The sequence below is a fragment of the Pangasianodon hypophthalmus genome, chromosome 21 (assembly GCF_027358585.1).
Source record: "Pangasianodon hypophthalmus isolate fPanHyp1 chromosome 21, fPanHyp1.pri, whole genome shotgun sequence".
In the NCBI taxonomy this organism is placed as follows: Eukaryota; Metazoa; Chordata; class Actinopteri; order Siluriformes; family Pangasiidae; genus Pangasianodon; species Pangasianodon hypophthalmus.
The window spans coordinates 16,360,722-16,385,641 of NC_069730.1; the positions used below are offsets into that span (position 1 = coordinate 16,360,722).

Consider the following 24,920-nt stretch of genomic DNA (forward strand, 5'->3'; position numbering starts at 1 on the left):
CACACACATATATATATATATATATACATATATATATATATATATATATATATATATATATATATATATATATATATATAAATTGCAAGTACATATATACATATATATGTACTGCAATGTGTGAATTAACTACAATGAGGTCTGTCCCCCCCAAAAAAATAAAGACCCCCTAATTAAAACACCACCAAAAGAAAGTAAAGACAAAAGTGTTCTTAAAAATTACATCTGCTTAAAATTAGATTTTAATTAAATGCTAAAGTATGCTTCCCCAGCCATGTCAGAAAGACACACATTAATACTGAGTGCATTGATCCTCAGTATGCTCTTTATCCTAGAGTTGAGTTGCATAAACATAGGCTAAAGCATGGCTTTCTTTTCTTTTTTCTTTTTTTTTTTTTTTTTTTTGGAGGTCAGAGGAAACCAGAGAACCTGGAGGAATCCCCATGCAAACATGAAACCTGAACATGCAGAGAAACTCTGTACAGACAGTAACCTTAGCTCACGATCGAACTGGGGGCCAAGAAGCTGTGTGTGTGTGTGTGTGTGTGTGTGTGTGTGTCTTTCTGATAATGCTGAGGAAACATTAACATTTATACTCCTGGGTTAAAAAAAAATGGACCAAGCCCAAAATGGCAAATATTAAGCTTTTAATGGTCTTAACAACAAATCAACTGTCAGATCATTAGTCACCTAATGGCCTTTTCATAGCTACCAGGGCCAGGTTTGGGGGCCCTAGGCAAAATATAGGAATGGGGCCCTATTCAGTTGCACACATTTACCTTGATATTCCATTAACATCAACATTTAAATTTTCAGCATACCTAATTTAGCATTAATAATTAAAATATATATCGTTTGCATTAAGGGGCCCTTGGCTTCAGGGGGCCCAAGGCGGTTGCCTACTTTTGCCTAGTGCTAAGTCCGCCCCTGATAGCTACTCCTATTTTTGTGCCCCTTTTGTAATCTGTCACTTCCACTTTCAGGAAAACCTAAGAGGTTCTTCTTTTTATTTGCTTAGAACAAGCTGGCTAATGGCAGAAAAGAAAAATGTGTTGAACGTGACAACCTCTGTTGGTGATGTCCCTTCTGCTACATACAGCAAGCTGTGAATGCCGAGTGCAAAGTGTCCAACGGTGAACACTACAGTTTTTGGCAGTTGTTTTAATAGTACAACACATCATGGTGAGTTTCTAACCAATGGTCCAAAAAGTGTTCAATTTAAGACATGCAATTTTGCACTCAGCAGTTGAAGTCTATTCTCTGGACACTATTCTGTTAAATTTAGTGCCGTTATAGGAAAATAATCAACAACAGGATGGTGTGATGAGGCCCAAGAATTCACAATAGCTCTGTGGTATAATTATAACTTTTCCATTTACCAAACTGCAAACTGTTCCATTTGACAAAAGGTTAAACAAAGATTTGCTACTTCTTATAATGAAGGCAGAGCTGTAAATAAATCCTTTATTCATTTGAGCTTGTAGAATGCATGGCTTTGTGTAGACCTCTATTTTCAGCGTTAGTATGGTAAACAGACTGTGGTATTTTATAATGTCATGTAATAAGGTGTTTGCTGCATGGGTTTTTCTTGTCCTTGAAAAGAAAGGAAAGAAAGACAGCATTCAGGTGTTTTGGAAATACACACCAAGACAGCAACAGACCACAGCAACATACCACACAGGAAAAGGCTTAGAAACAAGAAATACATTACAAAGCCATTCAGTTATGTGCGACAAATGTTAAAACTGTGGTGTTACTGACTCTTGTAACACCAGGTTGAAAAAAACAAAACGTAAGCACAAGAATAGCAAGCTCAGTTGTACTGTGGCGGTGTATTTGGAGCCCGTCTTTTAAAAACCCAGGCTTGGTCTTGGCATGGGCCTTATGATCTACCATGCCTTACATCGCAGCACTGGATCACTTTACTCTGACTCCTGCTTCTGTCACTTCTCCAACATACCACAAGTGATCATTCAATTACAATATTGATAAATTGAAAACATGCCTTCCTGAGATCAAAGACAAACCAAAAGTTTCATTCATTTTTTTATTATAATAATTAAGAAGCACTTTGCTTGCACAGGTGATGAACCTTTGTCCAAACACTCCTGGTTCTCTGGAAACTTTTTTTTACTACATTCGCTATAATTTCCTAAAGTACACTATGTATGTATGTATGTATGTAATTTTCTTTCCCAGTATAGTTCAGACATGGAAGCTGCTCTCTTGTGAGCTATATCACATGGAAATGTTATAGCTGAGTTATGTCGAGCCAGAGATCAGAGGCAATTAGGTGGAAGTGTTGCTGGCACAGAGGGAATTTTCCCTACCAAGAAGTTAAAAGATCCATGTGGCTGTTAGTGGAGCAGGCTCAGATCTATATTTGTCACTCTGCCACTGTCTGTGTATGGGGTGGGGGGGGTGGGGGGCATTTGGGTGGTAAAAAAGGTGCCACTGCGTCACAGATGCCGCTGATGCAACCAACAGGATGCTTGTGGACATGGGATCAATCCGGACTGGTCATGCAAGTTAAACCTGACAATCGTCATTACCGACGTGATAGGCCAGGTCACTGTGTCTTCTGCTCCTAATTAGATCAAAAAACATTCCCAGATTCCAAGAGGGGCAAATAATAGGAACACTTTCACCCGTCTAACTGGTAGAAGAGTTATTAGCACATGTGTCACTTCCTTTGTGGTAAAACTATTTCTATTTATGACACTCAGTGGATTTATTAGCAGGGAAGGGCAACAACCTTGGATCACTGATTAAAGTGCTTATATGTGTATCAGTGCTTGTACTTGAAGTAGTTTTGAAACAGCAAAACAAATGCATTATCTTATCAGTAAAGCATAGGTCATCGTCCAGGGTATTGCTCAGTGTTGAAAGCTATTGTGACAGATTGTTGTTATTATGATTAGAAAGATGGCCCTCATAGTTTTCGATTTTCCACCAGAGCAGAACAACTTTGTTTACAGAAAGCAGCACCAATGAAGGGACAATAACATTGTTCAGGTTTGTGTTTTTGCTCTGCTAATGACCCATCCTGTAGAGTCGGATCAACAGTTACATGCCACAGAATTCCAGTGGACGATGGCAATAGGACCCACATGGCTTTTTATTCACCTACTGTAAATCTTATTGTTGAGTCCTTTATGGAATGAGTATATGACTAGATACTGAGTGACAATACATTACATCTACATAAATCATTTAGTTGTCATTATGTAATTAGTTAACTACAGGGACTGTCCCACTTTGGGTTAGGTGCCTTTATGAAGGGCACAACAAAGCTTTAGCCAAGCCTCAACCATTGATAGCTAATATTATGCTTTGTGACTTTGCATCCTGACACGTCCCACTCGAACATCCACTATTCAGTTGCTTTTATTATCTAAACAAACTCATAAACTAGCAGCGTGAACCAGTTTCAACCTACAGCACGTGACTAAGTTGTTTTGCAACATCTTTGTTGATAATGGATTTAACTGATAGATGCCTCTCAATGATGTTTACCCTGACGATTCATCAGAATGGTTTTACTAGCAGGGATTTCATAATTTAGGAACGCTTTAAAGCACACGAGGAACAGATCGCCTTGTTTGATACCTTGTTTGATTTAACTTTATTATGTCATGTCTACTTCAACAACCATTGTCACGACATTCACGCAAAACCTTATCTATGAAACAGAAACATGTTGTGATACAAATGTTTTACTTACAATGCACTGTACAGTATGATCAGTATGTACAATAACATGGCTACAGTATTTTAAAATATCCCTCCTGAATCAGTGGAATGAATTAGAAATCCTGTAGATACATCATGGAAATTTTAGAAATCCTGCAGTTACCTCCTTGAAATTTTTAGAAATCCTGCAGTTACGTCATAAACATTTAGAAATCCTGTAATAACATGATGGTAGGAAATGAATATTATTGAGATATGTGTAAGCTAACATTCACTATTGAGAACTATTGCATTTATTTTTATTATTACACCCATGACCTGTTTTTAGGAATGCATTACTATATCAGCTTTAAAGCATAAAAGCCTGTAATGAGTTATTTTTGAAATGTTATCCTTTGCTATAAAGGGAAAACTTGTACATTGGGGAAAAAAACAGACGCATACACTATTTTACAGTATACAGAATATTTTACATGGATGCTGGATTTCATTTATGCCTTCTACTACAGTAGCAAAATTCTGCTGGTGTGAATGATGTCTGGAATGATGATAAACTGCACAAAATATAATAACCCACTGACTGTGTGTATGTTATTAAATATGGAACGTTAGAGTAATTAGTGCAACTGTACCAGTGCAACACAAAAACATGGCTGTCCATGCTGAGCTTCTCCACATAACTTATACACTGCGGTCCTACACTTAGCAACATTAAAACAGGTTCCCCATGCTTTCTGGTTGAAGATGAGACTGGGTTGATATCTAGTAAAAAGTCACTTTTTTGTGCTTTTTAAATAGGTTGCTTGAGTTTTTTCATGTGTTGCAGTACATATAGTCCACTGTATTTTCAGAAATGTGTCTTTTGTTCACATTAAGAGTCATGCCCCAGGTTAAAGTAGAAATGCTTACTGCCCAATTTAATAGGAATACCTGTACACCTGCTCTGCAATCATCCGATAAGCCAATCAATAAAATCATGCAGATACAAGGCAAGAGCTTCAGTTTAATGTTCAAATCAAATCTCAGAATGGGGTAAAATGTGATCTCAGTGACTGACCGTGGCGTTGTTGTTGGTGCCAGACGGGCTGGTTTGAGTATGTCAGAAACTGCTGAGCTCCAGGGATTTCATGCACAACTGATTGAACTCTAGACAGAATGGCAGTTAAAAAAAAAAAAACACCCAGTGCGTGCCAGTTCTACTGTGAGAAACACCTTGCTGATGAGAAAGGTCAGAAGCAAATGATCAGACTGGTTCGAGCTAACAGGAAGGCTATGACAACCACTATATACAGCCGTGTCGAGCAGAAAAGCATCTCAGAATGCACAACACATCAAACATTGAGGTGATTGGGCTAAAACAGCAAAAGACCCCACTCCTGTCAGCCAAGAACAGGAATTGGATGTTACAGTGGGCACAGGTTCATCTAAACTGGATAATCGCCTGGTCATTTTCCAATCTTCAACCTTCAGGAGATCAGCAGATCAGTGCTTCTGCCACATTGTTGGCTGATAACTGGATAATTGCATGAGCAGGTGTAGAGTAAAGTGGCAGGTAATTGCATATATAAAGTCTCTTAACAGATCCTTTTCAGAGAGAAGGATGATGATGGATTGCTGGATTGTAGAAAACAGATGCAGATGTTGGTGTTAGAGGAAGAAAGCTCACACAGCTCCTTGTCCTTTGCTAAAAAGATTAACTGCAAAAGAGGTTAAAGACAGCATTATTGTTATCAGGCCTGTATGTATATGTAAAGAGTGTAACAATCATAATGTATTATACTGTATATTAAAGATTGGGTTGATGTGTGATATTCTTCTCAGCAACTCAATACTTGCTGAAAAAATACCTGCTTAGAAAAAAAAAATAGTCTATGTGGCAGCCCCAGATTCTGTAAATGAGACGGAAAAAACTAAATATGTGGCAGGTGTTCTGGTTTAGGGTGATCATGCGCCTGTATTTTGGGGCATGACCTTTGGTACACTGAAGCTACACTGTATTTGTTTGCTGCTAGCTTCAGGTAACTTTCACCAAAATCACTGACTGCACCTTTAAGTCAATCACTGTATGACATTACGAAGAGTGTTACACTGTAATTCTCTTGAAAACTGCAGCTATGTGGTCGCTAATTAATCAAATCCAAACTCTCGTTATTACTGATCCATTTTTGCCTGAGCTTTTCTCTTACATCCATTTCTCATCCATTTGTCAGAGCGATGACCTGGCTTAATATGCCCTTCTAAAAATTTCAAACAAGTCACATGGACATTAAACTAAGCTGCAATAGCAGCTCATGGGTCATGACAAGAGTGTGATTTATGAACCAGTGTGCTGATCAGGTGTGTGGCATGAAGGGCATTTGAAAAGAAATGATAAATCACTAAACATAGCGTGGAAAGATAGCGTGTGTGTGATCACTGAAGCATCGGCAGTAACCCATGTGCCAGTAAAAATAGCATTGATCAGACCAGGAGGACTGGTGCGCTGAAGAGGGCAGCAGATGTACCTTACGTAACATGCCTCACAGTGGAGTTTTTAAAAAATTCCACTGGACAGCAGAGTAGCTCGTACGTTCAGGGTGGAGCTGTGCGCTCCTAACATGGAATATTCACTGTCAGCCATTAAACTGGCTCAGCTGGTGGGCCTCTCCTGTTACAGGTCACTTTTCTTACCTCAAGTCATGGACAAGCCTCCGCAGCCACCGATGTGGGCCTGCAAAATGACACGGACCAGACATGAACATGCATGCTGCAGTCCTCTGGTGCAATCATAGAGTATAATAATTATACTCTACTTAATCTTTCATATGAAAAAAATACTTTGCAAAATATTCTATTTGACTTAGATATATCTCTTAGGTGTATTCACCTTTCTGGGACTGATCTGTCACTCTGTCTCTGTTCTTCCACAAGCCTATGGAGGTAGAGAGGAAAAAACATATAATTATTTCTTCAAATGTAGAGTTATTATTCTTAAATTGTACAATATGATGCCCAAATCTACTGTATATACTGTAGCATGTAATGTAATATTACATTTTTAACCTATTAACCTCTCAGGACATGCTGTTTGACATACATGCCTCACTTTCGGTTTAGATTAGCTATATGTATTGAATAATATTTAAGGAGTAATCATTAAATAATATAATTTTCAATGGATGATTAGCATAAAATCTAAGTGGCTAACATGCAGTGTGAATTCTCACTGCTGCATGATAATAAGTAAAGGAGACTGTAGCTCTTTACACCTGGTCTGCCTTTTCAGCAGACACTTAAAAGATTTAATTCATGAAGTTATCCGAGTTGATTCAGGTGCATGTCTGAACCGTGCAATGCTATAAACTCCAAACCTAGGAATAAGTGTGTGTGTTTGTATGAGGGGTCAGTTGAATGTGAGGGGCTCCTAGATTCTTGTAAAGGCTAGAGGACACTCGAGCAGTACCAGACTGCATGCCACCCCACAAGCCTCAGTTTTACCTTTCTGTCTGGGCCTTGGGATGCTCCTCGTCATATCTAAGGAAAGTAGGGAACACGCTTAGTTACTGCACTGACACACACCACTGCCACTATACTTTTCAGCTGTCTGGGACCGTTGACACTTCAAATGAACCAGTCTGTCTTTCATTTCTCAGTGGCATTATTACTTTGTGACTTTGCTACTGGGAAAAACAACTGGGAATGCTACTGGGAAAAAACATTTAAAATGGGTTATTGTAGTAATATTCATAGACTTATGGTCAGTTTACACTGATTGATTGTAGAGTATCTAACTATTTTATTACATTGCTGCACACATACCTCACATAAGCCTATAAAAGTCTGTAGGATTATGTTAAATATTACCATGTCAACTTTTTAGGGTCCTAGCTCTAAGAGTACGAAGTTTTTGTTTAGAATATTTTGGCCATTTCTGAGGTGCTTGGAAAGCGAAACTCATGAGACATGGCACAAACATCAGAAATGGTGGTCGTCAGGTTGTGGCAAAAGTCTGGATGCATGCCCTTTGACATTTTTTCTTATTCATGGGGATCCAGCTTTACCAACATGCACCAAATTTGGAAGGCATAGGGGTCTCCTTTACGCCACATCCATTAATTCTGCCCAACAGGAAGTCAACTATTTTGGATTTTTTGCGTTTTGAGAAGAAGCAAACCTATAAATACTTCTCCTTAGGAACTTCAAAAGGTTTAAACCAAATTTGGTCAGCATGATGCCAAGTTGTCTGTGATGCTAAACTGAGAATTAATTTTGGATACCACAAACTGTGTTGAAAAATCATGGCAAGGCAATTAACATGACAAGGTGCATGTCACATTGTACAAAGAGGAAGTGTGGCATAATTCCCCTGTACATCATGCCATGTGGCTCAAACATCACGTTCATGTTCAAAGATGGGGGATGGACATGCTGGTCACATACATACACCAACAGTGATCAACTATTATTGCACAACTAACTGGCAACAGGAAGTGAGGCTTATGAACCAGACTTTCAATACTCCTTCTATCATGAAGCTTCAGTTTTAGGTTTCTGGCAGCATTTTTAAACTTTTGATTGTCTCAGAAGCTCCACCTGCTGATGATAAGTACTCACTGCAGCACACACTCAGGGATCTGCACATGCTCCATAGGGACGATTTGAGCCAACTCCTCCAGACTCTGCACATAGCGAACCTTATCCAGGAACTTCACACTGGCCAGAGAGTGGAGTTTGTTTGTTAACAAAGACATGGCTAAAGTAATGATACAAAGAAAATTATATTATTTAGTCAAAGAAATGCTCTCACCTAATGAAAGGGCGTGAGATGGCCAGAACAGTCCGAATAAACCAGGATGGGTGTGCAATAATCAGACATTTGAGATTCTTCCTTAACCTTGAAATAATGGAATATAACAACATGTCCATCAGAGTGATGTTAAAACAAGCTGTACTAACCCTAGAGGCTTGGATATTAACAAGAAGTCACTTTACATCAATACCTTCTGTCAATCATCTGGTAGCATCTCTTGAGCCAGCTGATGCCAGGCATCCTCCTGCGTGGAGTTGCTCCATTCAGGTATATGATCATATAGTCCTCAGCTACGAGTAACTCCAAACTGCTGATCACATATCTACATATGACAGACACATATTCAAATCCACCCAAAGCCACCAAACTACCACAACTTCCAAATGTGACTCTACAGACCTAACATAAAGTTAAGAGTTTAGTTCTTTTACTTGACTGAGCTTAAATTAAGCTACATATTATTCCACCTCACAAACACATTTTCTCATGCCAGATGTTTTTTTTTTTTTCCGGATGTGTTTGAGCACGGGCTTACAGGAAGAGGTTCTCCATGATGTAATGGTAGTCGGCACAGCCGCTGTCCGGGAGGTAGCAGGCCGCAAACACAATGATGGCATTCAGACCTTCTCCATAATAACCTGCAGGAAGCAGAATATTTGGTTCTGTGTTTCAGACAACCTGATCACATGTGACAGTAGTACAAATTTGTACAACAAAAGTGTAGATGTAATGTGCTTGAAATACAGCATTTGTGCAGCAAGCAGCATTGCAACCACACTGACCTGGATAAAGTGCTTACTGGATATGAATGAATGAATGAATGAGGTTTTAAGAAAAACTCTAAATTTAACCCTTATATCATTCTATATAGTGTTGGTCTTGGAATACCTTATACCTTATTTCCTGTCATGTTTATTTATGTCACCAGCGGGAACATTCTTTAATCCGATTTATCTTTAACATTAGACTTAGTGACAAAAAGGTTGTAAGATTAAAGGTGAGATTTTTTTAAAGGTGAGATAAGGGTGTGGCATTATGACTTCCCATCCACTCTCAGAAAAAAGGGTACTAAACTGCTAAACTGTACCATTCCTTGTTGCTGGGCTCGTACCCTCAAGCATACAGCTTTTGTACCTTTGTGTATGTTTGACCTAGGTACATCATGTAGTGTAACTTTAAAATGTTACTCACAAACAAATTATTGTCCATTTATGTAGATAAATTCTTTTATCAAAGCTACACTATTTCCACCATTCCAGATGAAAGATACATATTAAAGGTACAGGAAAGCGACAAGGAAAAGTACCCTTTTTTCTGAGAGTATAGTTATGCTAACACTGCTAACACTGAATAGATATTTATATACTATTTATCCACTACTATAGTTATATTATATTTCATTCTCACAGTTCAGGGGGAACAGTTCCCTTAGGATGAAGGTTGAACTGACCTCCGTGAGTGACCACGCGCAGGTATGGTCTGATGACCTGCATGTCTATACGGTGCTCCTGGTCTCCAATGATCACAGTCCTCCAGAGGCGAGCAGTCCCATCTCCCTCCTCAGCCCCCTGACCCGAACCATCACCTGGACCCACTTTAGCTCGCGCCACAAGGGCATCATCTGTGGGAGAGAGGTCACGGGTTGAATGACAATGCCGTCCTAGGTGTAGGAATTCAAGTTTGCAAAATGCAAGAGCTTGAAAAGAAGTTAATTAAGGATACTTGGTTGGTGTACCACTGTTTCATACAGACCTTCCCACTCCAACTCATTGCCGCTGGTGATGAACTCTAAAGAGTCTGTTTCGTCTGGTGTGTCCATGTCTTCTACATTAATGTCCAGATCGTCTGGAGTGTCCAGGATGTCGTCGGACAGGAGGGACCCTTCGCTCCGGTCCAAGGACAGATTTATGTCTGGGGCAACGAGTGTCCTTCGCTTACTCTGAGCTGCTGAGCCTCCGTGACCTCCGTGCAGAGAGCCAGGGGGAGCTGAGACATGAAGAGAGGGAACACACACATGAACACATTTTATTCATTCAGAAACCATAAAGCCAAATGTCTTATATATGGACCAATCAGTGGGTCCTGACAGCTTTAGTTCTGTTAATACTATACTACTAGCCTGCTTGCATACTAACCTCCTTGCATGCTCGTTTTTGTGCACTATCTACTTGCAATCTAAGCTGCTTTACAAATTTGCATGCTATCCTACTTGCATATTTGTATACATGCATACGAGGATACTTGCATATTAGCCTACATGAATGCTTGTGTACTTGAATAGGTGATTATTAGCACACTAGTCAACGTTACATGCTTGTATACTAGCATACTAGTCTATTTGCATATTTATATACTTGCATACTAACCTACTTTACATATGTGCACACTAGCCTAGTTGCATTTGTGTAGTAACCTATTTGCGTACTAGCCACTGTGTGTACTATCGACTTGCATACTGAGCTACTTCACAAATTTGCATTCTGTCCTACTTTTATAAATGCATACTAGAATACTTGAATACTAGCCTACCTGAATGCTTGCATACCAGCATACTAAATTGCTTGCATAAATGCATAAAATCTGGAATACACAGTTAGAAGATTTTAAAGCTACATACATGTGCGATTGTCAGTAAGGCCATCAAGGTCTCCATCCTCCGGCAGAGGCCTGGACAGGGACAATATGAAGGAACAGGGCAAGATGTGTAAAACAATGCACTGTACTTCTTTTCAGAGAACTACACACTACATGGCATCCATTTTAATGAGACAGTTACACTTTTTTACACTGTGCAAATTCACATTCACACAATAGTCTTGGCACAGTAGACATTTCCTAAAGAAGTTACTCCCTGTGGAAAGAAAACAAGTCATTAACGTATCACCCGTAGGCACATTGTGGCAGAGCGCTTGTGTATCGAGGAGTGGTGATGTGTTCAGGTTTGTCAGCTTGCACAATAGAAGAGCAGACAGCTTAAGGCTTGCTGGCAGTCTTAATTGTAGCTGCTGTCTCTGGTGACATGCGTTCTGACTCTCTCTCTGTAATTAGCACTGTTTTAACCACTGTAATATCACCCTGTTTAATGATAAAGGATCAGGGTGGCTTGTAGTAGAGACTGAAAAAAGTCAGATCAGAGAGTTGCCCATGTGTGTTCTCTACTAGGCATTCGTTCATACACAAAACATTACTATACTCATATGTCTTAATAATATATGTAATGATTAGCACAGTAAGCATGTTAATATGGCAATACAAGGCACTGACATTAGTATGTATTATGTCATATTTATAGACTGGGCACTTTAATAGGAACACCTTCTCATTCATGCAATTATCCAATCAGCCAATCATAATAAATAAAATCATGCAGGCAGATGGGCTACAACTACAGCAGGTTCCCCTCCCTTCAGCCCAGAACAGGAATCAGAGCTACACCGAAACTGGAAGTTGAAGACTGGAAAAACCTGGTCTTTTTTCCATTCTGGTATACTTTCAAACTTGCAAACTGGTATACTAGCATAATTATGTGGTATAAGAGAGGTTAGAGATTTCAATTTCTGAACAGGGAGTTTAAATTTGGTCAGTAAAAATGTAAAAAGTGTGAATGGAAAAGGGTTCCTTTTGAAATGATTATAATTATTTTCAAATCATATAGCATTGTGGTCTCTGGGACTCCAAACACTCAGGAGTTTAAGCAAATGTTAGCTACACAGTAGACATAATGACAAAACATCTCCAGGTAGTGATTGGAAATATAGAGGCTACCTGCATGCGTATTTACTTGTTAATGTAACTATGGATATTCTTATGAATTAAAAAAAATCCTGGCTGGACCACTATGTTAGGCTTCAAACAGTAGACATCCTGGTTTTCCTTCTTTAAGCTGTTTTCCTGGATCTAGTGACGTATCACTGAGAAGCCTCTCCCATTTTTAAGGATTTTGTAAAGAGTCGTAAATTAACACCTCTACTGACGGTAAAGTATCCTCTGAAGCTAAGCAAATTGTGATTTTGAAGCTTTACAAAATATTCTAAACAATTAATTTCTGAGCTTTTACAGTAAACTTAGAAATCGCTTGATTGATTGTATTAAGATTTCGAAAGAATGCACATAGGTTACCGTGGGAAATCTTCATCCTGCCACTCATCCTTCACCTCCAAGTTTTCCATGCGCAGAGTGGCTTCTGTCGTACCCATCCTCCTGTCCAGAGGTGCAGGAAGGTCACACTGCAACACATGCAAAACCAACTCCATCACCAATTCATCCCCGATTCACAAAAGCTTTTCTTCATATAACAAAATGTATTCATCATTGCTTAAATCTGCTTTAAGGCATTTACACCAATTACACCAAAATTACACCAATACTTTAGCTGCATTTATTTAGACATTGTCCATAATAGCAATTATAATCAATTTATATTCATTATACAACAGAGTTGTTAGATTTTTGATTTTTGGTTGGTCAGAAGGTGTTGATTAAATTTCTATAACAGCAGTTCTGACTGTAGTTCTGGCTGTCAAAAGGCAAATCACAAGTTTATATCAATGCACTCATTATTACTTTATACTACTTTATTGTTGCTATAGTAACAACTCATTCACAGGAGCTTGTATGGCAGATAGATAAAAAAAACCTGTGTTATTTAATAAAGAGAAATGTATATTGATCTGGTGAAGCTTTCTGTAAGGAGAAGCTTATGTAACATTTTTGGAAGGTGTCTACGGTGTCAGTGCTTTGTAACAATCAGGGAAATTCTTCAGGACAGAGGACTGCTATATTCCCACTTTCTTAGTAACATGACAAGCTGCATTTTATTTATTATTAACTACAAGAGAGTGAAAAAAAAAGAGCCTGGTGAGGGAACAACTGTTTATACCTGCTGTAATGAAAATGAAAACACAAACTAACTTGTTTTGTGGATTAAATGTAACTATAAACTTTAAAGGTAACTAGAATTGGATAAAAAGTACATTTTTTTAATTAATAAATTTAAAAATGTAATCATTGGTAAATTGCGGCTGTATAAAATGAATAATACACTATATACTTACATATAAGGTACAAAATAATCAAGATCAAGGTAGTAAGAGTAACTCTGATTCTCATTGTGCCACTCAATGATTATTTTCCTATAACAGCACATGCCCAAGTGTTTTACTCTTCGTATAACCAACTGGCACATTCATATGCACACTGTGTTTTTCCATATTTGCAGATGAGCTCATATCTACAACTAGACAAGTCTACATACACACTGTGCTAGATCAGGTTCTTGTACATGACTTAAGATGAATTAGACAGTAATTCATCACTAAAAGTCATCTGAAGTCTCACTCTATTGCTGTAAAGCTTCCTACAGATTAGTGTTTTTTCTCTTCTGTAATATGAATCTGTAATATCTCTGCTACAGTATTGTTGTCAGTTTGACATGCATTATTATATTCAATTGTTTCATCACAATGAAGCATTTAATATTTGATATTCATAAATTATGTGAATGTTGCTCTCTATAAAGCTGGCTACAGATGGAAATTAGAGATAAGAACAATATCAGTGTGAGAGTGAGTCATGGTTGATGGGCTAAATGAGTCGGCTGTGAGAGAAAAGGAATGATGAATAAAACCACTGCCTTGGGCATCTTAAATAAAACCACTGAGCCAACATCATGATCACATTCACATTCTTGGATCATAACAAGACTAAGCAACAGATGACCTTGAACAGGCAACAACAGAAACTGGGTACTAATACTAATATGACCTTGATCTTTTTATCATTTTTAAAATTGCTTTACCCTAGTCAGGGTCGTGATGGATCTAGAACCTCTCCTGAGAACACTGGGTGTGAGGTGTTGGATGTTCTCCCCGTGTCTGTGTGAGTTTACTCTAGGTTCCTCTTACCACCCAAAAAAAAAAAAAAACATTAAGTGGATTGGCTACTCAAATTGCCCCTTGGTGTGAGAGTGTGTGTGTGTGTGTGTGTGTGTGTGTGCGTGTGTGCATGGAGCACTGTAATGTACAGGCATCCTGGGATAGGCTCTGCATCCACTGTGACCCTGACCAGGAGAAAGCGCTCACTGAAGATGAATAAATAAATATATTATTTTATTTCACTTAATGAAAATGTTTGTAGTTTTGCATGTGCATCTTAAACCTCCAGGGTTGAATTAATGAATTAACCCTTGTGGTGAATTACTTCTTTATAGGATTTATTTCAGTCTGTCTGGACTTCCATAAGTGGAAACACTACACTGGGATGTTTCTGATGTGTGTGAAGAAGAAGATTGAGATGTAACATGCTGTTCATCATCAAGTCCACAGGATGTTAATCAACAGGAGGAGATTAGTAAGCGTGGAGCGGCGTCATGTCAGCAGTATGTTCAGCAGCTGTGCTCATGAATGATGGCCCACACATGAACGAGTGCACTTGTGCAGCAGTGTGGGGGTTAAAGTTACTCCTCCTCCTGTCACATTGTCTCTCACACACATGCTATTAATAGGCCATGAGTTCATGTTATAGTTCTAATGTTGTTCTTAAGAGCCAAATAGAACTGAGCTGTCTAGTGGAGATTAGTTGAATTAAATGTGAATGTGAGGTAATCAAAGACGAAGTGGCACAAAGGACGCACACACACACACACACACACACACACACACACACACATAAACACACACACACACACACTCATAAACACAAGCTGCCCAATTTGCAGATGAACACTTACACCACATACACACATACCTGCACGAAGGATACTCACACCAGAAATACGCCTTTCCCTGTGTGTTCTCTGTTCTCCTGCTGCTCCTTGTGTGTATGTGTGTGTGTGTGGGTGTGTGTGTGTGCGTGTGTGTGTGTGAGTTCCCTCGCTCAGGCCTGGACTTGTTTTTTTGCCATGCTTAAATCCATAACGCTTCACTTGTGTAGGATGAGGAAGTCACATGCGCTATCTCTCTTCCTTTTTCCTTCTCTCTCTTTCCTGCACTGGACAGACAGACTGGCACGGCTAGATTTCAGGTGGGTGTGTATCTGGGTGAGAAGATGAGTGCTGTGTCTATCCTGTCTGCTTCCTGATGCTCTCCTCTGTTCAGCAACCACACACTGCTGTCTTCATCCAGAAGAGGTGAATCCAGATGTTCTTTGCCTCCTGTGCCTCCTGCAGCATGGCTCTGTGTCCAACCGCTTCATCTCCACAGGGGATTGTGGTTAACTTGTCAGGCTACAGATACAATCCCTCTGCACCGGCAACCACCAAGCGCTGATGTGATGATTACGTAATCTCACCTGGGCCCTCTGCTTTCTCTCCTCCCTCTCTGATTTTCTCCCTCACTACATAACGAGGAAATATCACCTTGTAATAACACAGGGTTTATTTTCCCAGGCTAGGAGAACAGCACCCTGTCTGTGTTTTTGCTCCCAAAGATGGATGGCTCATTTTCACTGTTCCCTAGCAACAGCATCACTCTCTCTCTCTTTTACTTCTTAACAGCAAACTCCTCCCTCTTCTACCCGCCTCTTCCTTACTGCGCTCATGCTCTCCAGCTCCTCCCTCACACCCTCCTCTCCGTCCCCTCTCTCTCACTCCAGCTGTCTTATCTGTGTTGTCTTTGTGCCTCTAGAGCCCCGTGATTGGATGAGCCACATTCCCTCCTGCTCAGCCACTGGCTGAGACACTCTGCTTGGTGTCCAAACTCAGCTCAGTGATGTCATCAATTGAGTTCCCATGGTGCATTTATCTTGTAGTTTGCACCCTCACTGCAGTGTGTGAGTAATAGTGTATTAATTAGAATATGTTCACATTCTTTTTTCCATTTCTTTTTGGGATAAAAAATTAAGTATGCATAAAAAATGATTGCTATGAAAATATAAATAAATAAATAAATAAGTTTCTTCTTCTTCTCCTTCTTCTTCTTCTTCTTCTTATTATTATTATTGGGTTAGAATTAGAATTAATTATAACCATTATTATAACCTTTATTTAAAACTTTTGTTAATAATCATTATTATTATGATCTAGTGGGAACTGCATCACATATGCACTCAAGAAGGCACTTCATCACATTTTCTCTCATGTAGTGGAACCTTAGAGGGCATTTCTACATGTTTCCATTTGAATGACAGCCACTTCATTGTATTTCTCACTATATGGGCTCCCTAGAGGGCACTTTATCACATTTTATCTATCATCAGGGCTCCAATATTAACATTTAGTAACCTGCTGTAATGTGGAGTTATGTTTAATTATGTCTGGAATAATTATCAGTTAAGGCAGATGTATTTAATTAACCTTTAAACAGACATCATCCACTTCACTGAAGGCATTTCTTTTAAGAAAATGAATGGAAGCAGGAGGAAAACATATGTTCAGCTTTTTTCAGTTTGTGTGGATGAAATGCAGTGCCTGAGGACAGATACTGTAGGAACTGAAAGCTTTAGTATGGAGTCCATTAGTGGAAGTCAGTCAGACGGTTACTGGAATCAGTCTGTGATTCTAAAAATATCTTTTTTTATTCAGTTCTTTTGTTAAGGTTTGGAAATTCTTGTAGGGCTTATTTTCTGGGTTTTGGCTTTTTTGGGGGGATTTATGTAGTTTGAACCATGTAAACATTGACATTTTATATTATTTAGATGACTATTCTGCTGTATAAGTGTCAAAACAAATGAAGAAATGAGAACTCATTTGACACTGCATACGTGAATAAACATTTTCCAGATTTTAAATCATTTCCCCAATCTGTGCATTCTGCTACTTATTCTAAACGAATCAATGTACAAACAGAGCTATGATGGAATCATTTGAGCTCTACAGAAGCTAATAAAGTGCTTTGCTTGTGAAGACCACCAGATGGAGTTGGAGATCAGCTGAGGAACCAGAAGAAAGAAAAGGCACATTTTAAAATTCTTTGTCATATCCTGACCTGAGAAATGCATGGCCCTATCTGAACAAGAAAAGCCTAGGAGGACTATAAAAAAACAAAACAAACAAACAAACAAAACAAAAAAATATATATATATATATATTGATAATAATATGGCCCAGTACATACATAGTTTATATTTATGTATCTAAATTTAGCACAGATTTAGCTTTTGGTTCATGTGTATGTATTTGCCTTGAACACATTAGTCAACAAATTAAGATAAAATGCATGTTTATTGCATTTTAAATCACCAAAAAGACCAAAGACCAATGCAAATGAAATACAAACAGAGAATTAAAGTATAGTCTATGGAATTTGACATGCATGATGTGAGAAATCACTGCATAGTACAATGTTTACACGCATCAGCAATAAGACATTATATATATATATATATATATATATATATATATATATATATATATATATATATATATATATATATATAAAAATTTGGGTTTTAGCTTCTGCGCATGTAATAATATGCTAATACAGAACATATCACTCTGGCTGTATGCACAAGTTTTATATAAAACTTGAATCTGTAAAGGTTATGCAAAGGATAAAATATTATACATATTTGCACATTACAGTGTTTATGCATTTCCTGCTGTTTTTTGTTATTGTTATTTATATTAATATTAATGTAAGATACCAGATAAGATAATAGGTGAGACCTTGTCTCAAGGTGAGCATGGCCCAGCTGTCTGTGAGCTGTTTGTAATAAGCTAAGCCCCTGAGCCGTTTTACCCCTGACACTGACACCCAGGTCCTCTCACACCTCGGGTTCCCCACAACCAGTGGTGCAAATGCTTATAGAGATACTGCATCTTATTTCACTCCATCCATCTCCAAGACTCACTTTGAGAGCTGCAACACCAACACCAAAGCCACAAAGTTTTTGGACTGTAATCATAACTGACCTTTCCAGATAGCAAATAACGTGGCCCCCAAACTCCTGAACCCTGGATCATGTCTTTCTTAATGCAGCAGATGCTGGGGGATAAGTTAAAGAACATGATGGGAGGAGGAGGAGGAGGTGAAGACTCAGGGACCACAGCAGGAGACGGGAAAGAGACCGCCGCGTCTAAGGGAATGACCCGAGAGGAGTTCGAGGAATACCAGAAACAACTGGTGGAGGAGAAGTGAGTGCATTTGCATTTATTCCTTTAGCAGACTCTTTTTGGGCTGATTTCAGAATTGGGGTGCAGTTTGTGTCCCACTCGTATTGCATATACAAATATGTATGTAAAGTAAAGGTAAAAGATATCTTCATTTACAAAACATCCTCTACGTGATTGCCATTTCTTTCTAAACACACACAGCGTCATCTCTCCCAACGTCGGCTCCCAGTTTGGCAACAGTGTAGTGTGTGATGTGCTTGCCATGTTTCCTGTTAAAGTATGTTGCAATTTTGCGACAGCTTCCATGCCATGAGAATGATTTCAGTATGTTCTTCTTTTGTCAAAGGCTATCTGAAAAAAGAATAATACAAATAAGTAAGAAAAAATTTGGAAGACATTTTGCTAAAAAGTGTTAATTTTCCCTATGTATGGAGACTTTTGGGACACCCTTATATTCTTTTTTATATATTGATATCACTTTGAAAGTAGAAGTCTGTTACCCAAATGATAAAAAACTAAATTTAAGTAAATCATCAGAATATCCTGCATGTCCATGTCATTAGCGTGGATGCTAGTTCACCACATTTCTTGCTAATCTTGCTAAAGAAACCTCAACTGTTACTTATTTCAGAGCAAAATGCAGCCTGTCATAAATGGCTGAGATGGGTTATCACATTTAAATACATGGTTTCTTAGATTAAATGTTGAAAAATTATTTCTAAAACGAATGCAATGGCTAAATGGCACTGCAACTGTGGAATCATCTTTTAATATAAAGTGACTTACAAGTGATGTAAGCCCTGAGCTGAGACATTGAGGGAGTAAGATGTTGTTTAAGGGTTCAGTAGTGGCTCTCTGGAAGTCTTGGGATTTAAACTCACAACCTTTTGCTCACTAGCACAGAACCTCAACCACAGAGTAGAGTAGAAGTCAGAGTCTGTACACACCCGGAATTCTTAAAAGTGCTTGATTTGTAAAGTTTAAATATGCTTCAGATTTTCAACTGCATTAAGTAGAAAAGAAAGTCATCATAGAATTTCATAAATTTCAACTAGTTTGATTTTCCTTATGATGCTTTAACTGAACTTGTGCTGAGGTTTCAAGGTTTTCAGCACCAAAGCAAATTCTGCAAATTTCAACAAATTCTGAGATTATGTCTAGACATTTGCTGTATAGTTTGTGCCAAATATCCTGGTATTACAACATTTAAAAAATGTTTTTTAAAAAAATGCAAAGCTAGCATAACATTCTTAACAAGCTAGAACTGTTAAGTTATGTGAGGTGTACTGATCTTAAATGCTAATCTCTGTTATAGTGGAAACATCTAATGAGTTATCTTGAATAGACTGTGGGAAATTATATTTTAGAAAAGCTGAACAAACACTGCGTGACCCTAAACCCAAGCTTACTCTCTGATTTATTATTTAGTTATTAAACAACTAGGAAAAGGAATGTGGTTATATGAGTATATATCCTGTTTTCAAAAATAGTAACAGACAATTTTTTCACAGATTTTCACAATTTCTAAAGAAAAAATATTATTCTTAAGGAAAAACAGCTCCAGCACCATGGAAACGTAGGAAATGTTAATTTTCAAATCAGTTTTATTTGCCGTATGATAAAGCTCAAAATCACTGCATCACAATCATTGCATACCATTGTTATGAATTCTAAATTTCTGTAATAATATCAAATAAACTATTAGCATCAGTGGAAGAAACAGAGCAAGCTTATCTTCATGGCTTATGGTGTTAAATCAGATTCACCAGAACTTGAATTCCTAATGCTTGAAAGAACCTATAAAATGATTGGTCTGAATTAAGGCAGTAGAAACTTTAAGTAAACTTAAGTAAAGTACAGATACTTGAAATATTTACTTAAATAATTGTACTTTGTTATAGTTTCTTTAGCAGCAGCACTGAGAACAGTCACAATGACATCTTGGAAAAGGGCCTACACACGTCGCCATGATGTTACTTTAAGTTGTCTGTTTATATAACACCTGAGAGCATTACCCCATGAACTGGGTCACTGAGGTAAGAGCCCTAATCTGGCCCATTGCCAATGAAAGTGATACTGACATTGGCCCATTACGTCCAGCATGCTTACAATTATGGCAATTAATATAATTTCATTAAAAAAAACCAAAGACATGTTAGTAAAGTCCATTTTGTTTTGAGGTGCCGGGGGTTATGGTTTACATCCTGATCTGGACTAGGAGACAGTGTGCGGTGTTGTTAAAATAACCTTCCAGTGACCAAAGGTGCCAAGAGTTAAAGCTCTGTTCTTTTTTTATTCCTGAGCTTCCTGTTTCTTATTCCAACCTTAAATCCATGTAACCTTCTTACACACCAGGATGCGATGAAAGTGAACGGGTTATTGCTTAGAATAATAGTAATTGAGAAGAACCTGGGTTTGAAAATGGCCGGTTGTTACTATAGTGACAATAGCATGAGAACCATTTTAAAGTATCCTAGGTTCTTTAAAGCATTACGAACTCAGGTTCAGGTTCTGCTGAATCAGATTTAATGGCAAAATCCACCAGGATGATTTTGCACCACGTCTTCTGCTAATAAGTTGTTTCATATTAATATAGAAATTCAGAATTATTGGCACCATTGATCAAATGATTTATGGTAAACAATTTGTGATGAAATTTGTATCATATCTAAATATTAGTAAAATATCACTTTATACAATTAATTATTAGTTCACCCCATAACCTTAATAGTGGAGAATGATCTATATTCAGACTTGGTGTAACTTGATATTGGGTATGGTTATCAGAGAAGGCGTTTATCAACAGGCTACCCTCTCAGAAATAAAGGTACCAAACTGTACTTTTCCTGGTCACTGGGGTGGTATTATGAACGGCACATCTTTTGTACCTATCTTTATGCCTTTAAAAAGAATTTAAGGTACATAATTGGACCTAAAGAACCACTAAAAGCTATTACAGGAACACCACATATGCCTTGATGGAACCACCTTAATGACAAGGAAAGGTACAATTTGGTACTTTTAGGTAAAAACAACCACTTGCCTTTAAACCAGAGAAAATCAAGAAATAAAAATAAAGCAGGAAAAGATTTCATTATGAACAGTTCAACACAGTCCAAAGGTTTTTATTTGTTGAATACAAAATTAATAGAAATGAATCTAACAGCGTACCTTTCTGTACTTTGACAAAGATGGATTCTTTACTCTCTACCTTTTAGTATTGAGGTTTTTTTGAATGTATACAAAAGCTTGATCTGTGTGTGTCCCACTGACAGGATGGAGCGGGATAAGGAGTTTGCTACAAGGAAAGCAGAAAGGGCCAATTTGAGAGTACTGCTAAGAGACAAATACAGGCTTCCACAGGTACGCCAACACACTTCCTCGCACCAGATCGCTGCCATCATTATGGATTGCACATTTTTCATTCTACTTTTATATCACTATCACATTAATCATAATGAGAGATGGTAACTTCTCTGTTTGCTTGCCATTATTCGACAGAGTGCACAAGACGACGCCACAGTCCAGATAGCAGGCGACGACTTGGATGTGCCCGAAGAACTGGCCAAGATGGTGGAGGAGGATGAAGAGCAAGAGGAAAGCAATGATTCCTTCATGGGCAGACTGCAAAGTATGGAAATAGACTTTGATACCATCAAAGCCAAAGCTCAGGGCACGATAACAGAAGTCAAGCAAGCAGCAGAAGAAAAGTGTGTCCTGATGTGAAATCACACTCACTGTGAGCTTTTTAAGTGGCAAGTCATGAAAACTGAGTAGCAATTTAAATGCACATATTTTATTGATTTTATTATCTATTCAGTAAGTTTATTATGTCTGAATGAAGCTGTGGGGAAAAAAAAGTCTTTCAATCACATACTGTATGATCACCCATTGCCTTAAATGGCATTGTTTGGGACTTCATGAATTAGTATAATAAATCAATACAATAATTCCACTATAATTTTAGGATATTTTATGTCATTTTCTTCATTTTTACAATTATTGTTACAAATATTGTGTAGGTTTTGTTCAGCTTGCAAACTAGCTATCATCTTAAACCACCATATTAAGCTATATTTTCTCCAGTTAGCAAATCTCCAGCTAAGTTATTATAGCATATAATACTAAATACACCTTAGTACTATCAGATAATACTATAAAACTATATCTTAAATAAAGTTGAAGGAAGGATACTTTTGTATTTGACTGATAAATCAAGCTAGCAAGCTAACACCTGTTCCAAGCTATCATCATACTGTATATTCACAAAAAATTTTGCATAGATTCTTACATTTTCTCTAAACAGTGGATGAATATCGTGTCAGTGTCGTGTCACTTTATTAGTTAGCCTTGTGATATTTCATCACTGTGACCAAATACATGACATTGTGTTCAGTTATATCTTTCTTAATTAACATTATTAAAATGTGACATGCTCATTAAAATGCCATTTATAATATAAAATTAAAAATCTAATAGGTGCCCAGTTTGTTTGTTGACGTGTATCATTTCATATTTTTGTAATGCTTTGTAAAGTATTGCTTTATATATTCACACTCTGCTTTACAGCATATATATCCATCCCCTGTGAATCTGTGCGAAAGAAAACAAATAAAATATTTGCTTATTTAAAATATATGGAAAACGTTGTATAATTATATCAGGAGGTGTCTAGTTTGTATGACATACTTTATATATTTTATTCCTCTTATACCACCATTTGCCAATGATTACAATTTAGTATTCATTAAAGAACCATGTGTACTTTTTATCCATTTATATCTACATTTAAATTTGTGGAACGTCTGTGAGACAAGTTAGTTCCAATTATCACTTACTTTAAACTATAAAGAGTTGTTAAAGAGTTGTTCTCTCACTTTGTTTTCTCTGTATATATATTTTTAGGTTTTGGATATAGTTTATAGATAGAGTTGGTTATAGTTTATACCTATAGTTTTATATTATAGTTCTATTTTCTTTACAATTTTCAAGCCATTATTACTTACACCTTCAATATTCTGTATAATTCTGTATGACACACTGCCATAAAATCCTTAGCTTTGTGCTAAATTACTGAATTATTGATCATAAATAACAGATACTTTTTTAAATATAATATTTATATTATAAATATGATACTGACTTTATTATTATTATGTCTACAGTCAATTTTTCTCTATATAATTATTATAGGGACTAGGCTACGTGACACAGGCTTTCATACTTATGCATACTTCTTTACACTTCTTTTACCTCTCTCTCTCTTTTTCTCTCTCTCTTTCCCCATCCCCCGTCCTCCTCTGGTAAGCTGACACAGCTCCTTTATGCGTTAGCTGCTTTGTCGCTAATAGGATCAGAGGGGCTTAAATTGTCTTCTGATAAAACTAAGAGGCTTGATAACTGTGCTGCACCCTCTTAACCAATTTGCACTCAATTAGGATAATGAGGAAACAAGCATAGAAGGGCAGCCTTAATATATTAATGTGATAAAATGATTATTATCCTCTCCTGTGTTGATATCTCCACAGCAGCTGTAGAAAAATGAGTTTGACAGCCAGGCCTGAGTGTGATACAGGAAATGCCTAGGTTCATTTTTACGTTAGTGATGCTGTGATGTGTTGCAGTTCAAAATACTTGATGCTTTTTTGATAATGGAGTTATAACAAAGTTGGGAATTATAGAACTGCTGTATATAACACCTATATCCCTGCTCATTCATGCAGTTATACAATCAGCCAATGATGTAGCAATAGTCAAGGCATAAAATCATGCAGATACAGCTTCAGATAATGATCACATCAATTATCAGAATGGGGAAATATGTGATCTTAGTGATGTTGATTGTGTTGCAGACAGACTGGTTTAAGTATTTCACAAACTGCTGATCTTCTGGGATTTTCACGCACAACGGTCTCTAGAGTTTACACAGAATGGTATGAAAAACAAAAAAAAAAATCCAGTGAGCAGCAGTTCTGCAGGTAGAAATGCCTCGTTGATGAGAAAGCCCAGAGGAGAATGACCAGACTGGTTTGAGCTGACAGAAAGGCTATGGTAACTCAAATAACCACTCTTTACAACCGTGGTGAGCAGAAAAGCATCTCAGAATGTTCAGTAAGTCTCCTGAAAAGACCAGGTGTCGTTACAACAACAATTTGCCAACAATTAAAATCGTTTATTAAATAAACATTTATATTTAAAATTTAATGTTGTGGAACATCCACAAAAAAGTTAGTTTCTGTAAGCACTTTTAGTAGTTATAAACAAGTGTTCGATCACCAGGATCTCTTTTTTCTCTTCTTTGAAGTTAATAAGACAAAACAAAGCAAACTTGTGTTACCGAGAAACTGAAAAGCCTGAAGACTTACTGACTGTTACAAAGTGCTAACACTG

General features: G+C 37.6%; 2 protein-coding genes across 4 annotated transcripts; one reads left to right on the forward strand and one right to left on the reverse strand.

Moving 5' to 3' along the window:
- Positions 1 to 3,700: 3,700 nt before the first annotated feature.
- On the reverse strand, positions 3,701 to 16,264 carry atcayb (ATCAY kinesin light chain interacting caytaxin b). 3 transcript variants are annotated; one of them, XM_034314553.2, is made up of 13 exons: positions 15,246 to 16,264; positions 12,602 to 12,708; positions 11,100 to 11,149; positions 10,235 to 10,468; positions 9,933 to 10,103; positions 9,018 to 9,120; positions 8,673 to 8,804; positions 8,480 to 8,566; positions 8,287 to 8,385; positions 7,171 to 7,206; positions 6,560 to 6,604; positions 6,364 to 6,403; positions 3,701 to 5,390 (listed from the first exon to the last, which is right to left on the reverse strand). In XM_034314553.2, exons 2-12 carry the CDS (start codon positions 12,676 to 12,678, stop codon positions 6,370 to 6,372), a joined length of 1,068 nt encoding a protein of 355 aa, XP_034170444.2. In that variant the 5' UTR covers positions 12,679 to 12,708; positions 15,246 to 16,264; the 3' UTR covers positions 3,701 to 5,390; positions 6,364 to 6,369. The 3 variants fall into 3 exon arrangements, with proteins under 3 accessions (XP_034170444.2, XP_026780849.3, XP_034170447.1); XM_026925048.3 differs by having other exon boundaries at positions 15,227 to 16,264; XM_034314556.2 differs by lacking the exons at positions 3,701 to 5,390; positions 6,364 to 6,403; positions 6,560 to 6,604; positions 7,171 to 7,206 and having other exon boundaries at positions 8,283 to 8,385.
- A 1,852-nt stretch (positions 16,265 to 18,116) lies between these two features.
- cplx4c (complexin 4c) lies at positions 18,117 to 23,334 on the forward strand. The gene is made up of 3 exons (XM_026925885.3): positions 18,117 to 18,551; positions 21,806 to 21,893; positions 22,032 to 23,334. The coding sequence occupies exons 1-3, from the start codon at positions 18,379 to 18,381 to the stop codon at positions 22,254 to 22,256; spliced, it is 486 nt and encodes a 161-aa protein (XP_026781686.2). The 5' UTR covers positions 18,117 to 18,378; the 3' UTR covers positions 22,257 to 23,334.
- Positions 23,335 to 24,920: the final 1,586 nt, after the last annotated feature.

Coding starts and splice junctions, on each gene's coding strand:
- atcayb (XM_034314553.2), bottom strand. CDS start 12,678: ATGGGTACGACAGAAGCCACTCTGCGCATGGAAAACTTGGAGGTGAAG. Junction 11,150..12,601: donor CAGGATGAAGATTTCCCACG/GTAACCTATGTG, acceptor GTCCCTGTCCAG/GCCTCTGCCGGAGGATGGAG. Junction 8,805..9,017: donor ATCATGGAGAACCTCTTCCT/GTAAGCCCGTGC, acceptor TGTCATATGTAG/ATATGTGATCAGCAGTTTGG.
- cplx4c (XM_026925885.3), top strand. CDS start 18,379: ATGTCTTTCTTAATGCAGCAGATGCTGGGGGATAAGTTAAAGAACATG. Junction 18,552..21,805: donor AAACAACTGGTGGAGGAGAA/GTGAGTGCATTT, acceptor TCCCACTGACAG/GATGGAGCGGGATAAGGAGT. Junction 21,894..22,031: donor ACAAATACAGGCTTCCACAG/GTACGCCAACAC, acceptor ATTATTCGACAG/AGTGCACAAGACGACGCCAC.